This window comes from Rattus rattus, chromosome 2 (assembly GCF_011064425.1).
Source record: "Rattus rattus isolate New Zealand chromosome 2, Rrattus_CSIRO_v1, whole genome shotgun sequence".
NCBI classification, from domain to species: domain Eukaryota; kingdom Metazoa; phylum Chordata; class Mammalia; order Rodentia; family Muridae; genus Rattus; species Rattus rattus.
In genome coordinates this window covers 53,296,253-53,311,047 of record NC_046155.1, presented here as the reverse complement: position 1 = coordinate 53,311,047, position 14,795 = coordinate 53,296,253, and the positions used below count along the sequence as shown (strand labels likewise).

At 50.0% G+C, this 14,795-nt stretch overlaps 1 protein-coding gene across 1 annotated transcript in view; it reads right to left on the bottom strand.

The window, feature by feature from the left end:
* Nucleotides 1-3,792: 3,792 nt before the first annotated feature.
* Nucleotides 3,793-14,795, bottom strand: part of Rbm20 (RNA binding motif protein 20) — a 192,929-nt gene continuing 181,926 nt past the window's right edge. Inside the window, 2 exon segments of the mRNA XM_032895534.1 lie at nucleotides 3,793-4,218; nucleotides 9,386-9,507. Coding sequence (XP_032751425.1) covers nucleotides 4,108-4,218; nucleotides 9,386-9,507 — 233 coding nt within the window. The 3' untranslated portion in view covers nucleotides 3,793-4,107.

Sequence of the window (14,795 nt, the reverse complement as noted above, 5' to 3'; positions counted from 1 at the left end):
AAAAATGTGTTGCCTGCAGGATACCAGAGGCTCTTCCCAGCAAACTACCTCAACCCTGGAGGTGATTAATAGCATCACTTCCTTCTGGGCTCAAGAAAATGGACCCAAGCAAGGAGCTGACAGAGGTGACTACAGCAAAGATAGGCCTCTGCTAGGGACAGTGTCCACAGCAGCACTGACCACCAGATCTTTCTTATCCACCATCAAAGACAGTCTGACCCTACCTCAAGACAAATGGTTCAGCCACCAGAAGATTGGGGAACACTGAGTGACAGCACTACAGGTTTGTGAGGAGTTCCAGAAGGGTACCCTAGACCCACTAGGCCACTGAAAGCCCCATTCTCTCTGGTTACCTAGCCAGAGCCCTAAGTGGGGGCTGGTTTGTAGTCTCTACTCAAACCCTTAGAAGATTCGAAGGCTTTGGAGATGGTGACATTGGCAGTGAAGTGTTGCCCTGCCAACCTGGGCATACATACACACACTGCAAACACATACACACTGCACATACACATACACACACTGCACATACACATACCGCACACACATTGCATACACACATACACACAGTGCACACATACTGCAAATACACTGCACATACACACACTGTACATGCACACACTGTGCATACATACACTGCACACACACACTGCACATACACATACATACACACTGCACACACATACACTGCACATACACATACATACATACTGCACACACATACACACACTGCACACACACACACACACACACACTGCACACATTGCACACACACTGCACACACACACTGCACATACATACACATGCACACACACTGCACACACACTGTACACACATACACATACACACACACTGCACACATACACACACATGCACACACACATACACACACACATACACACACACATACACACACATGCACACACCACACACACACATACATACACTGCACACACACTGCACACACACACACACACATACTGCACATTGCACACACACTGCACATACATACACACATGCATATACACACACATACACACACATACACACTGTACATACACATATTGCACACACACTGCACACACATACACACACACTGCATGCACACACACTGCACACACGCATGCAAACTAGAAAGTCAGAAGACCAAATGCTGGCATAGAGATGCTGTGAGCCCTGACCAGATATTGAATGATCCGGGCATGACACAGCCACTTACAAGCTTTCAAATTCTCTTTATTAAAAACCATTTTTTCCTTTTGTAAAAACAAACACTTTAGGTCAATTATATAGATCAGAAAAGGTGGTGACAATTTATATAAGACACTCAAAATACTCTAATACTTTACAAGTTCAAACTTAACTGATAGTTCTGTTTTTCAAAATCTCACAGAAACAAAGGAACTCTGGTCCAGTTCAAGTATAACCTTACAGATCACCGCCTCGGACTGTCCAAGAATGGGAAACCTGAACGCTAATGGCTGCTGCTCACCCAACAGGTTCACTACAGCCTCTGGGTGTGCCACCTGGAGGACCATCAGGTACCAACAGTGAGCACTCAAGGACACTGGCTTGCTGACACATTAACCCAGGGCACAAATGAATTTTTTATACAAGGTAGCAACTGTTTACGAGCGACCTTGGGGAGAGACGTTTTATAATGATTGACAAGACACTGAATTAATGTTTTAAAAAAAGAAATAAATATCTTCCTGGTTGTCTTTAATACTGCGATGCATGGAACACACACAGGAATTTTAAAAAAATGCAAGGACCATGCCAATGGAATTATATAAAAATATACATGTATATACACACACACATGTATAGGACCATCCATGACTTTAAATATAGAGACTGCTGTTTCTTTAACCCTTCGGTTTTGCTGATATTTATATGATGGTCAATGTATAGCCAAGGGAGCCATCCCACTGCTGAGAGCTGGGCCATGTGGCTTCCTTTAGAAAGGCCACTAGCAGGGGAGCCAGTGCTGTTGGGAGGTCTGCCTCACTCTGCTGGAAGAGAAATCACGTCCAGCCTCTGATGGGGGTGCTGATGGGTGTAGGGATGTGGGCAGCAGTAGCTGTTCCCAGAGGTCAAAGGTTTTCTGAGAAATAGCAGAGACTTTGCTCATGACCACGATGCTAGGTTACCTCCTGTGGGATCCACCAGGGGATGGATATCACCTTCCCGAAGCCCCAACTTCTATCACTCCTTTCCAGACCGGCCCCTCTCTGTCTAACTCCTCTTTCACAGATCCCAGAAGTTCCTTCTCTCCCGCCCAGGAGCCACAGGCCTCCAAGTGGACACATGGTTATTTTAGGTTCTATGCCTGTCTTCTTTCTGTGCCTCAGTTTCCCCGATGATAAAATGTTAGCACTGAACTAAATCATTTCTCCACAGCCCTTCTGTTGGTGGAGAATGCAGAATGTCGGTATAAGGGGGACCAAATAGACGTGCTCCCTGTCTGTTCTACCTTCCTTTGCTTGGGAACATAAACAGGAAACTCATGCAAGCAAACCATCCACATGGGGGGGAGGGTTGGGGGAGCCTTAAGGAGGCATGCCTACCCGTGAAGACAGAGCCAGGCTCTCTGATTTGGGGGTCCACTCTATGGCTCTAGTGGTACTCATGCCTTCTGGTACCTTTGTCCCAAGACCTTTCCCTACAATCCTTCAGCCCGTATGGAAGGGGACCCTGCTGGGAATCAGGGACCTGCTCTTTCTAACGTTTTAACCTCCAAGTCGGCATAAGCAATCCCTCCGTCTCTTGGTTTCTCCTCTGATGGGAGAGCATTTTCAAATCGTTCTAATACCGAGTAACCCAAAGCAGAGGCACCAAGGATGAATGAAGGCCAGAGGCCAGTCCCTTGCTCCTGGGTTAGGCTGATGCTCATCAGCAGGGCAGAGGGCAGAGGGCAGAGGGCAGAGTGCAGTGGTCAGCATGTGATGTTCGTTAGGCCTACATTGATTGCCTCCTTGAGGGAGGAAATCCTCTAGAGAGAAGACATGGCTGACCTCGAGCTTAGTCAATGTACCATATTCACTGTCCTGAATAGAACAAATCCTGAATAATCCTTAAACCAAGAAGCTTGGATTGAATCTATCGGAGCTTCTTCAATACAGGGTTCTTCTTCACTCCATAAAATGAATGTGAATTTAAATACTAATGATGTACAATAATGCATTGTTGCTATAATATGGTGCAATCGCACATTAAGGCATAGCCCAGTGGTTTTCTAGAGTAGCTGAGGATGAATGACTTCCTCAAATAGCGCTGTGGCTTGCCACTTGTGCTGGAAGCCCTGGGTTTCACCCCCCGGCACAATACCTGGGATCACAGCACTCAGTAGGTAGAAGCAGGAGGATGAGGAGTTCAAGATAACCTTGGCTTCAGAAGAAATTAAAGGCAATCCCTGGACTACGCGAGCCCTGTCCCTGGGACATGTTGACTAGGCAGACAGCTCATCGGGAGAGCACCTGTTTAGAATGTACGCCCTTCTGGGTTCCATTCCCAGCACTAGCCAGAAACTGAAAAGAAATAAAGAAGCCTTTTCGAGGATCCGACTGGAGGAAACCTTAGTGAAACCACTTCCACCTCTGCCAACTGATTCCTTGGTTGCAGAACCTGACAGCTTACCTACCCTTGGGATGCACAGAAGCCAGGGTCCAAGGCCACCTCAGGTTCACTGAAGTAACTCTAAGCCCAGACCTTCCACTAAACTTTTTTCTTGTGTGACCCAGCCTCACTTGACGGACCTACCACATCCAATCAAAACTTGAAACACAGCGACAATCCCTGAGAAGTTGGGTTTTATGAAAAGGAAATAAACTTTGGCACAGAAGGGATAGTGAGAGGGAGAGAGGAAAAACAGACTGAAGGAATCAGGAGGCCATGGGAAGCTGGTCACCCTTGGTGGCTGGGCCCGGAAGGGGGAGCCAGCTCCTGGAGAGGCTTCAAGGTGTTCTTCTCATCTCCCAGAACAAGCCCAGGCAGCATGTCCTGCCTGGCTCTCCTTCTTCTCTGGTCTCAGTTCTGTCCCTGAGGCCAGGCTGGCCTTAGCTCAGCAGGCTTCCCATCCACCTTCCAGAGACGGTGGCAGCCTCGGTATCATAGTTTCTTCCTTTCCAAGTGTGGACCAATCCCGCTGCGCTCGGGGCTTGGGCTGTCTGCCCCCTCTGTCTCCTTCAGTCCCTCCTCTGCCAGCTGGGACAGGTACTTCTGCATGGAGAGGGACATTACAGAGAGAGAGATGTTAATGGATGTGATGTGTATGTGTGTTTGTGTGTGCATGGGTGCACATGTGCGTGAGTCTGACTGTCTGACTCTCTGTGTCTGTTTGACTCTATCTCTGTGTGTATGTGTGTGTCTTTCTCACTCTGTGTCTGTCTGTGTCTCCCTCTCCCTCCCTCTCCCTCTCCCTCTCTGTCTCTCTGTCTCTCTGTCTCTGTCTCTCTCTCTCTGTGTATATGTGTGTATGTGTGGGTATACATATGTGTATGTGTGTGTATGTGTGTATGTGCAGGTGTGCATATGTGTGTGTGCATGTGCGTCTGTCTCTCCCTCTCTCTTCTCTCCCTCTCCTCCTCCCCCTCTGTGTGTGTGTATGTGTGTGTGTGTCTATATGCATCTGTCTGTCTCTCCCTCTCCCTCCTTCCCTCTCCCCCCTCCCTCTGTGTGAGAGTGTGTGTGTGTGTGTGTGTGTGTGTGTGTGTGTGTGTATGTGTGTGTGTGTAGGACTGCTTTGCTGTCACTTTTGGCCAATGGGGCCATGTCACTCCTCTCCAGCTATCTTAGGGCAATGGGACCACATTATATTAGTTCACAGACAACGTGAGTCTCCTGTGAGGAAAGTGGAAAGTGTAGATACTAACCACAGCAAACGACCCTCTGGCCCCTCCTCATTGCCAAGCGCTTAGTGGCTGCCTGACTACATGAACACGTTCTTCATGACAATGCTTCCTGTTTTCTAGAGAGAGTGGCAGAAGGAGGGAAGGTGGAGGGCGGCAGAAACCCAGGACTGGTCCTCTGTGAAATGTTGACATCGGAGATGCCCAGCAATCCTGTAGGACAGGCTATGGAGAGTGGGGGTGGGCAGCTAGAGACTGAGAACAGCATGGCCTCTCTCCAATGGAGGACCACCTCCGCAGTGCTGGGAGCACTCAGGGCTGTGAACAGCCATGGCTAACAAGTCAGCTGGGGCTGGTCTGTGCTTGTAATGCATGGGACCAGGGCTGTGAGATCAGATGAGGAAAGCCGTGACCGTGTTGGAGAGGTAAGAACAAGGCGACCAGCGCTTCCTTTGGTAGTTAGAAAGGGTCAGGTCCAGTTCGGTGGTCAAGTGTGCCGTCCCAGCTAACAGATGTCCTGGGTTCAAATCTTCTGTCTCTGCAGACAAGTGACTGAATCTCCCTAATGTCTGTAAAGTGAGGGTAACCATGGCAACCTTGCAAGGAGTCAGGGAGTGGGGGCACAGTGTTTCCTAAGAGTGGGGAACTGACAGGATGCCTCACAGAACATTCGGCATGATGCCTGGCACACTGTAAATACTCAGGAATGTCAGGCTGGGCTAAAGTAGATGTAGGACTGGGGGAGCCCCTCACCTCTCCCCACCCCCACAGACAACGGATCTGTGGAGTGAGAGCGACGTCATCCTCACCATTGGAAGTGGGAGCAGTTTGACTTGGAGAAGGGCCCCTAGCAGACGCCTGTGGGCGAGGCTGCAGCTGGGGAGCCCCAGTTCCTCCTGTGTCTGACTGGAGAATTCTGAGGGGGTGAGCACCCTGTCTGTGTGCATTCTTCTCTGGGGTCTGCAGCCACGTTTGACCCGGTAAGGCTACACTTGTTTTGCCACTCCCCATGGGCTCACAGAGCCATGCCCAGCGACGGCATAGTGAGATTTCTAGAAGCTGCACTGAAACAGCTTTGACCGGCTCTAGCCTCCTGGGGCATCCCAGTGAGACCCCACGTCAGGTCTCCTGATGAATGGTAACTTTCGAAGTTGCCTGACTCGAGTCAGACAGCACATGCCCCATGGGCCAGACTTCATCACTTTCCACACTTGTGGTTTGGAGTGAAGTGGGAGAGGCTGTAGAGACAGAAGCGTTCATTCAGCCAAGGCCCCTGAGAGAAACGCTACCTGAGATCGCTGTGGCCGAGGCTCCTGGCTCCCTGACGTAAGGTATACCAGTGAAACTCGAGCTGAGGCAATGTCTACACCCAGTGCATCTAGGGAGCTCATGGCGGTGCTGGTCTGCTGTGGGGTTGGGAAGCTGCCTGGAGTTTGACCCTAGAGGCCCTGAACTCAGTGCAGGCCACTGCCCTGGAAGTCTCTGAATTCTTCCTACAGCTCTTAGTGGGAGTGAACTTGAACTCTGGGGTCTCCCTGGGGGCTACACAATTCCTCTGAGACTAAAGAGTGAGGAATTAAGACATTCCCGGGAAGTCTGTGAGACACGAAGATTCTTGGCCTTGGTGTGTGGCCCAGGTGCACAGAATAACACGTACCCCGGGTTCAAAGCCCTGGGCTGGGCCTTTAGCGCCATACGCCTTTAAGAATGAAGATTCCTGGGTCTACACTAAAAGGAGTGTGCAAGCAGGGCAGGGGAGGCTCAACGAAGATGCATTTCTAGAAGATGCCAGCAAAGTCGATGGGAAATGAGGACCAGAGAACCCCATGACCCTTCCGGCGAGCAAAAGGTCTAAAAAGGATGATTTCTTTGGGTTGGGTGGCTGAGTGCACAAGCAGCCCTGCAGAGCCCAGCCCGAGGTCCCTGCCCTGGACAAACCAGGCCTCCACTCCCTTTCCTCCCTGAAAGGAGCCAGAACATGGGACCGGTGTGGTCCCAGAACAGCTGCTCCCTACAGGGAGATCCTGTCCCCTACAGGGAGATCCTGTCCAGGTTCAGTCAGAGACAGACTCTACCGGTGAGAAAGCCAGGCCGAGAGGCCACAGCCTTGGTTCTGAATATTAACTATTGGAGTAACAGGAAGAGAGATCAGGGATCAAAGCATCTGCCCAAGGCCTAAGAACTTGCTTCAGCTTCCTCAAGGACAAAGCAGACCCAGGATTCTTAACAGGATGCCTCCCCACCTCCCAATGTGTGTAAGTGTGAGTGTAGATGTTCACATTGTAACTGTTTAAATAATGTTCCCAAATGACACGTTACCACTCCACCCCAGTGCGTGACTGATTACACATGTGCTAAGATTCACACTCCTGCTTAAGAACCTCTAGATTGGGTCCAGTGAAACGGCTCCGAGGGGAAGGGTGAGGACCTGAGTTTGATCCTGGGAACTCAAATGGTAGAAGGGGGAAAGGATTTCTTTAAGTTGTCCTCTGACCTCCACATGTATGTTCCTACTTTGAATACAAAATAAAATAACACACACACACACACACACGATTTAAAAAGAAACCCTGATCAGAGCAGTCACTCTAAAAGACTAACTATAAGAGGAATGCCTGCCCCGAAACAGTGGCAGCAACACTCCATGCACTTCTTGGTCTTGGATTGAGCCATGTGGAGCAAACACTGGTTACTTATTTAGTGTGTGGCGTCCGTGTGTGTGTGTGTGTGTGTGTCTCCATGTGAGTGTGTGTATAAGTGTGAGTGTATGAGTGTGTAACTGAGTATGTGAGTGTATATGAGAGTATGCGTGTGTGAGTATGTCTGTGAGTGTATGTGTATGTGTGAGACTGAGTATGTGTGTGTGAGTGCGAGTGAGTGTGTGGGATTGTGTGTGTGACAGTGTGTGTGTATGTGTCCGTGTGTGAATGTGTGAGAGAGTTTGTGTGAGTGTGAGAATATGTGTGAGTGTGTGTCTGTGTGTATGTATGTAAGACTGAGTGTGTAAGTGTGTGTAACTGTGAGAGTATGTGTGAGTATGTGTGTGAGAAAGAGTGTGTCCGTGTGTGAATGTGTGTCTGTGTGTCAGTGAGTGTGAGTGTGTGACTGAGTGTGACTGTGTGAGTGTGTGTGTGTGTGTGTGTGTGTGTGTGACTGATATTAGGTGTCTGCTTCTTTCACTCTGCCTTACATTTTGAGACAGGGTCTCTCACTGAACCTGGAACTCACCAAGACTGCCTGCAGTGAGCTCCAGAGATTCTCCTGTCTCTGCCTCCCCAGCCTCCCCAGGGCTAGGACTATCAGCGTGTGCCACATCACAGCCAGCTTCTGTGTGAGTGCCCAAGATCCAAATGCAGGTCCTCATTCTTACATGGCAAGCACTTTACTGCCTGACCCAGTCCCCACCTCTCAACTCTGGTTCTGACAGTAAAAATGCAGTTGCCTTGAGGCACCCACTCCCCCCTACCCACTTCAAGAGAGAGAGACAGAGAGACAGAGAGAGAGAGAGAGAGAGAGAGAGAGAGCGCCCATAAATGAAATACATGCAAAGCCCAGCTGTGCCAGAACTTACTCCTGAAAACATTAGGCGCAGACATTGCCTTAGCTCTGCCTCACCTCTGTTCGAGTTTCCCTGGCGTACCCATGAGGGAGCCAGGAGCCTCTGCCATCTCAGATAGGGTTTCTGTCAGAGGCCTTGACAGAACGGGCGAACATCAATCAGCACTGCGCCCTGACTTTAGATACTTATGAAAACCCACAACATCTCTGAGTTAACTTGTATCACTTTTCCTAGTTGGTGTTGAAACAGTGTATCAGGCTGGGGGTGTGGCTCAGAGGCAGCGTGGGTGACCCGTATATTTAAAGGTCCAACCTCCCGTGTGACAAAGAGTAAACATGAAAAACAAATGGTATTTGTAGGTAAAAGCGTCTTAGCTTGGATGACATGTGTGGCTTAGTATATCTGTAAGTGATATCTTAATCAGTTGGCTGTTTCGTTTTGCACTGGTATCCTACACTGGACCAGAAGCCCTACGAGAGATTTGCCTACGTCTGTTGCTGTTGTATCCGCAGAGCCCAGAACAGTTCCGAGTGTGTGCACTGCCTGAGACAACCATTTGTTATGCTATCTAGACATTTCAATAGAAGCGAAACTGTGATTTTTATTCCATTGTGTATATATATAGTTACCTGCGCAGAGGGAGAGACCGGGGAATACCTGCAGCTGAAGGCCCAGGGCCTGGCTGAGAGCTATACCAATGTGTCAGGAGAGTACCAGCAGAGCGCAGAGCGTGGAACTTGATTCTGCTCTACCTCACTGGGCGTGGCAGATGTTTAAAAAGCCACCAGCCGGTCTGAGTACTGTTGTGGGGTTGATGCTCTGGGTGCCCTTAGGAGGAAACCTGGCAGTCGGGTGTTGTCTGCATATTCGGGTTGGTATTTACAGGAGCACCTCAGGAAAGAGTGTAGAGGTGGGGGGGGCGGGGACAAGTCGGCTGGGAGATCTCATCAGGGGCGCAGCGAGCATGGCGGCTGGTTACCTGTAAGTTCCTGTAGTGTACAGTGCTGCGGCAGTGGCTCACTTTGGCCGCCTCCTCGCTTGTGTAGAACAGGCCACACAGCTTGCAGTAAAAGCCAGTCCTGGGAACCACGAACTCCACTCCTGGGGAAGGGTGGAGGGAAGGATAGCGTTAGGAAGGTAGTAGGAGGCCCCGTGGACCCCGCCCCTTCCACTGCCCCGCCCGCCCGCCCGCCCTCCTCCTTCACTGTTGACTCTGGTGGTGAGCAACTCCTCCAAGCCTCACCACATTTACAGCAAGGCTGGAGAGAGACCGCGCCTACTCCATTCACAGGTGGCTGTGAGTGTCAGGGAGTGCCACAAGCAGCAGGGAGGGTACTCAGCAATTATACGCTGAGGCCCTGCCTTTCATGTGTGGGTCCATCAGTCTACCTGGGAGGAGGCAGCGGAGGGGAGGTTTCTTTCCCAAGGATTTCACTTCTGCCGGGTTCCCCTCTCTGCATTTGTGGTCAGTTATAGAAAAATTCTCTATATTTTGCATTGGTTTTTAGAATTGTTTTTATTAAAATAAGAGTAAGAGGAAAGTTCACCCATTCGCTCTAACGTAAACACGTCTTTCCATATGATTTGTTGATATGCAGGACTTTGGGGGGCAGCTTTTGTTGTTGTGTTTGTTTGAGACTGGGTCTTACTTTGTGGCCTTATCATCTGTCCTGAACTTGCTCTGTAGACCAGGCTGGCCTCGAACTCACAGAGATGCACCTGCCTCTGCCTCCCTCCCAGGAACTGGGCTACATGTGTCACCAGAAGAGCTAAGCCTAGGGCACTCAGGTTCTACACCCTTGAAGGAAGTCTTCAAGAACGCAGCAGGTGGTGGGAGAGGGTGCTGCTTCCATCTCCTCTGCTGGGACAATCTGGGAAACCAGTTTGACTGCGATGAGGTACCCATTCCCCAGGGCCCTGAGACAGTCTCCTAACCACAGTCCAGCCCCTGTTCTTTCTCTACTTGTGCTCACTGCACGGGAGATCCTAATTTTGTAAACAGAACTTTCCTTTACATCTCAGTGATAACTGATGGTGGTGGTGGTGGTGGTGGTGGTGGTGATGGTGGTGATGGTGGTGGTGGTGATGGTGACGATGACAATGATAATGATGATGGTAAATGTATTAATGTGAATGGGCAGCTCTGAGGGAGGACAGGGAATGGCTTGCAGCCTGCTAGTGCAGAACTCCACACTGCAGCCTGGGACCCGGGCTGCCTCTAAGCCATGCAGCTGTCAGCCTGCTGTCTGCAAACCCCTTGGCATTCACCACCAATCCCCAGAAGTGAGAAAGTGTCGCTTGGTTCAGCTGCCCCGAGAGGCTGGATGTCCTTCTCCTTCACCCTCTGTGTGCAGAGGGTAGACACGTGGCCCGGCCTGAGGGGGAGGGGAGCTTATGGGATGGGGAGGAAGCTCGAGGCTGTTGCTGGGAAATGGGCATCGAGCGAGACCCACGATCTCCTTCTTCTGTTGTTGTTGCAAAATAGTTGTGTGCTCACTGTCCCTTCCCAGGAGCCTCAGATGTATTGGGAAAGAACTTCAGTCAGAGCCCAGCCTCCCATCCTGTCCCAGACCCTATGGGCGGCGGGGTGCAGCTGGGCTGTACCAGGAACAGAGCGCCGAGGATTCTAGTATCAACCAGGTTCTCCTCACCCTGTTCTGTGGTTCCCAGAACAGGGAGTATAACCACCTCAGGGGAGTCCATGGAGGCTGAGGCAGGAGCCAAATTGAGCAGCCATGGCTCCTTTCGACTAGAGAGTTACAGCTACCAAATATAGGGAGGACACTGCTATGTGGTGTTCTGAGGAAGCACCTGTCACTTCATCTGGTGCTCAGAAAGCATGAATTTAGGAACACAGGAACCAAGCATCCGGACGTTGGTCTTCACCTACCCTCCAGCCTTGCTTTCCCAAGGCTGCTCGGAGAAACGTTTCCATGTTTTGGCAGTGACTTTCTTCCCAGGCCCTGCCCAGTGGGTTAGGTCAATATCAGTAATCAAAAGACAGCATAGCATTAGAGAGAGCCGAGTGGAGGCAGGAGGATTCTCAGGCCACGGTACAGCCCAGGGCTTGGGAGGGCACCACAGGGCCTGCTACCATGCTCTCGGCAAGCCTGAAATGTGAGGACCAGAGAGTGGCAGCACCCATGGATCACTCCCGTAGCCGTGGTGAGACCAGGAGCCACCGAGTCCTCCGTTCCTTCGGGTTTTATTAAGTACTGTCATTAAAGCTGCATTTGCCTCCTAATAATAGCTCCTGGCATGGGTAATTATGACTCCGTCATCCTAGTAAAGCCTGTGTTGGAGAGAGGGGGGAAGCTCACTTTTTGCCAGCGATGCTATTTGGTTATAGTAAGAGCAGGCCTTGGCAGGCTCACGCTGGCTGGCGCTGGCCTGAATCACACAGGCAATGCCCTTCTCCAGCCACGAACACCCCAGTCCGTGACAAGACCGACCTCTCGATTCTCCCACGGGGTGCCCTGTCCTTGGCATCCTGTCTTTCACCTCTGTGCTCTCCACAGGGACCTGGATGTTGTCTCTCATGTTTCTGGAAGTCTCTTTGTAGTAGTGACCAGTTCTGGGGTGTAAAAGGTTTGCAGTCCCAGTGAGAAGAAGCATGGTGGGCCTTGAAGAAGAGTAATTCCCAACAACCTGTCAGCCATTCCTAAGCTTCTGCTACTGGAAAGCTTCGAGACGTTAATTCATTTCCTCCTCGAAATTAGTCTACACAGAGGATTCTTTTACTGGGTTCCTAGAGTCAAAGAGCTTAAAGCAAAATGGCCAAATAAGTTGCTACTCATCCGTCATCCAGCCATCAAGCGGCAGAGATGGGGTTTGAACCCAAGAACACACATCTGTGCTCTTCAGCACAGAAATGGCCTTTACTGTGCCGGAGCCAAGGGCAGATGGCAGCATGGAAAGAGAACAGACACCCCAAGTTCCAGAACTTGGTGTACGATCTTGAGAAAGGCTCAAAAGCCCGTTCACCTGTCTAGCACAGAAACGGTAGCATCCCTTCCTGGGGGTGGGGGTAGGGGTTGGAGCACAATAAGCTATCAGCTTTCTAGACTAAATGAAGATGACGTATAATGGTCCAAGCTAGCAACATCTCCAGTGTCCATCACCAGGCAGACAAACAGAATGTGGTATATCTAAATCCATAAAGCGGCATAGATATACGTATATGTCCAAACTGAGCAAACCACGCTCTCTAAATATGGGACCTTTGTTGTACGCCAATTACACCGTAATCTGGCCCTTTACAAAAACAAAATCAGATACCATTTTCTTCCTAACGGCTTGATAGAGATTAAAGACTGCTATCTGGATTTGGTGAAGAGATAAGAGGATGGGAATTCTCCCCGGAGTTGGCACTGAAAGCTGTTGCCCTCCTTTTGGAGTGTAATTTAGTAGCAATTATAACATTCTCGATGCAAATATGGCCCCACAATGCACCCATGATTGGCTAGCATCCCATCTCCCGGGACTCTGGCGTGTGCTTGAAGAGAACCAAACCACGGCATGTGGACTGCAGCAGAACAGAGACTAAGGCACGGCCCTAGAATCTGAATCCTGTATCAGCCCTTCCAGACCAGGAGGTTTGTTACCGCATCCTAGATTTCTTACCTGTAAAGGGGAAATTTAAAACATCGCCCATTTCTTCAGTGTTTGGGGAGTGCTCAATAATGCATACAAAGCAAACACAGGGCAGTGACGACAAGATACCAGCTTAGCTGTCACTGCATGCTCATAATAGAGAAACAGACAAACAGGAAACCACCCAAGTGCTCACCGGTAAAGAATCAGCAAGTGTGAGTCAGATGGAGTGGTTCAAAAGAGTGTGCACTAGGTGTACCGACACGGAGTGATCCCTATGATCTACCACTGGAAGAAACAAGCAACGTGGACAGGAGAAAACCTCTGAGGCTGGGGAGGGACAGTTAAGACCATCAATGTTGACTTTTTATTTGGTCTCTTATTTTTAATTTGCTATAATAAGTTTTGTAGAGTGAAACATAACAATGAGAAGACATGTTTAATAGGGAAACACTCTCAATTTCTGCTGTGTCATTCGATTCCCAGTTCCTGCTTGAGACTTTCTAGACTCTTGGTTCCCTCAGGGTACAGGGAGCAGCATCATGTGATCCAGTGAGTGCTAATGGCTGAGCTGAAGCCTCTGAAAGGCAGGTTCTGCAACCTCTGAGTGCAGAGTGAGAGTGTCTGAGAACACCAGGATTCACTCTAAGGTCTGTCTGTCATCTTTAAGAGTTTGCATTGAGAGGATCGGGGAGCTGGACCCCTATGCCTGAGTGCTTGCAGCATAAGCATACTGACTGGAGTTCTAATCCCTGACACTCTAGTAAAAGGCCAGGCATAGCTAGTTGCACATTCTAATCCCTGACACTTTAGTAAAAGGCCAGGCATAGCTAGTTGCACATTCTAATCCCTGACACTTTAGTAAAAGGCCAGGCATAGCTAGCTGCACGTTCCCAAAACCTCAGCACTGAAGGACAGAGGGGGCAGATCCCAGGAGCTGACTTGCCAGTTTAGTTGTAAATGCCTGTCTCAAGGGAATAAGGTGGGGAAGACAAAGGAGGATCCATCTGATAGCCCTCCAGACTCTGTATCACATGCACGAGTACACATGCCTACCCGCACTCATATGTGTGTGTGTGTGTGTGTGTGTGTATGTGTGTGTGTGTGTGCACGCACGTGCATGCACGCATGGGTGCACACGCACACACACATATGCTCGTGCACATAAATTTTGTTTGAGAGATACTACTCAGCAACTTTTTAAAGCAAGATTTGTCATGTTTCAAATCTAATTCTATGCAATGGCATACCGAGAGTAAAGAGATAGAAGAAAGGTAACGGAACCATGGCTGGCAAGGTCTTCCCTGGGTGACGAAGGGGTTCATCGGTTCCCCAAGCTTCCTTGCAACATTATCCCACATGTCCCCTCTGAGTAGCGGCTCCTCCTTCATCCCTTTAGCCCTGAGTCTTTCAGTCAGGGCAGAGCTCCGGTTGTGGTCTAGGAAGTTCTTACTAGTGCACCACCCCGATACCTACTGCTGCTTCAGCCCCTGCTGTTGATGGGGAGGCTGGGGCTCAGGAAGGCAAGACTTGTCTGAAGGTGCAAGAGCATCGATGAACAGAAGGACGAGGGCTTGGGTCTCTTCCCCGTACCCTCTATTCAGCGGCTCTCGCTGCTCTGTCAAGGACAAGAGTCATGTGGCGTTGTTCTGGGACAAGGACTTGTGGGAAGATGGCAGAGATGGGGTTCATTTCAGTCGACAATCTGGAGGTGCCTGGGCTCCTGCTTTCCTGCCTGAGCAAGGCCTGGGCTTAAAGTCTCTGCATGGTCAAGACTCAAGCACTCCCTGACAGGG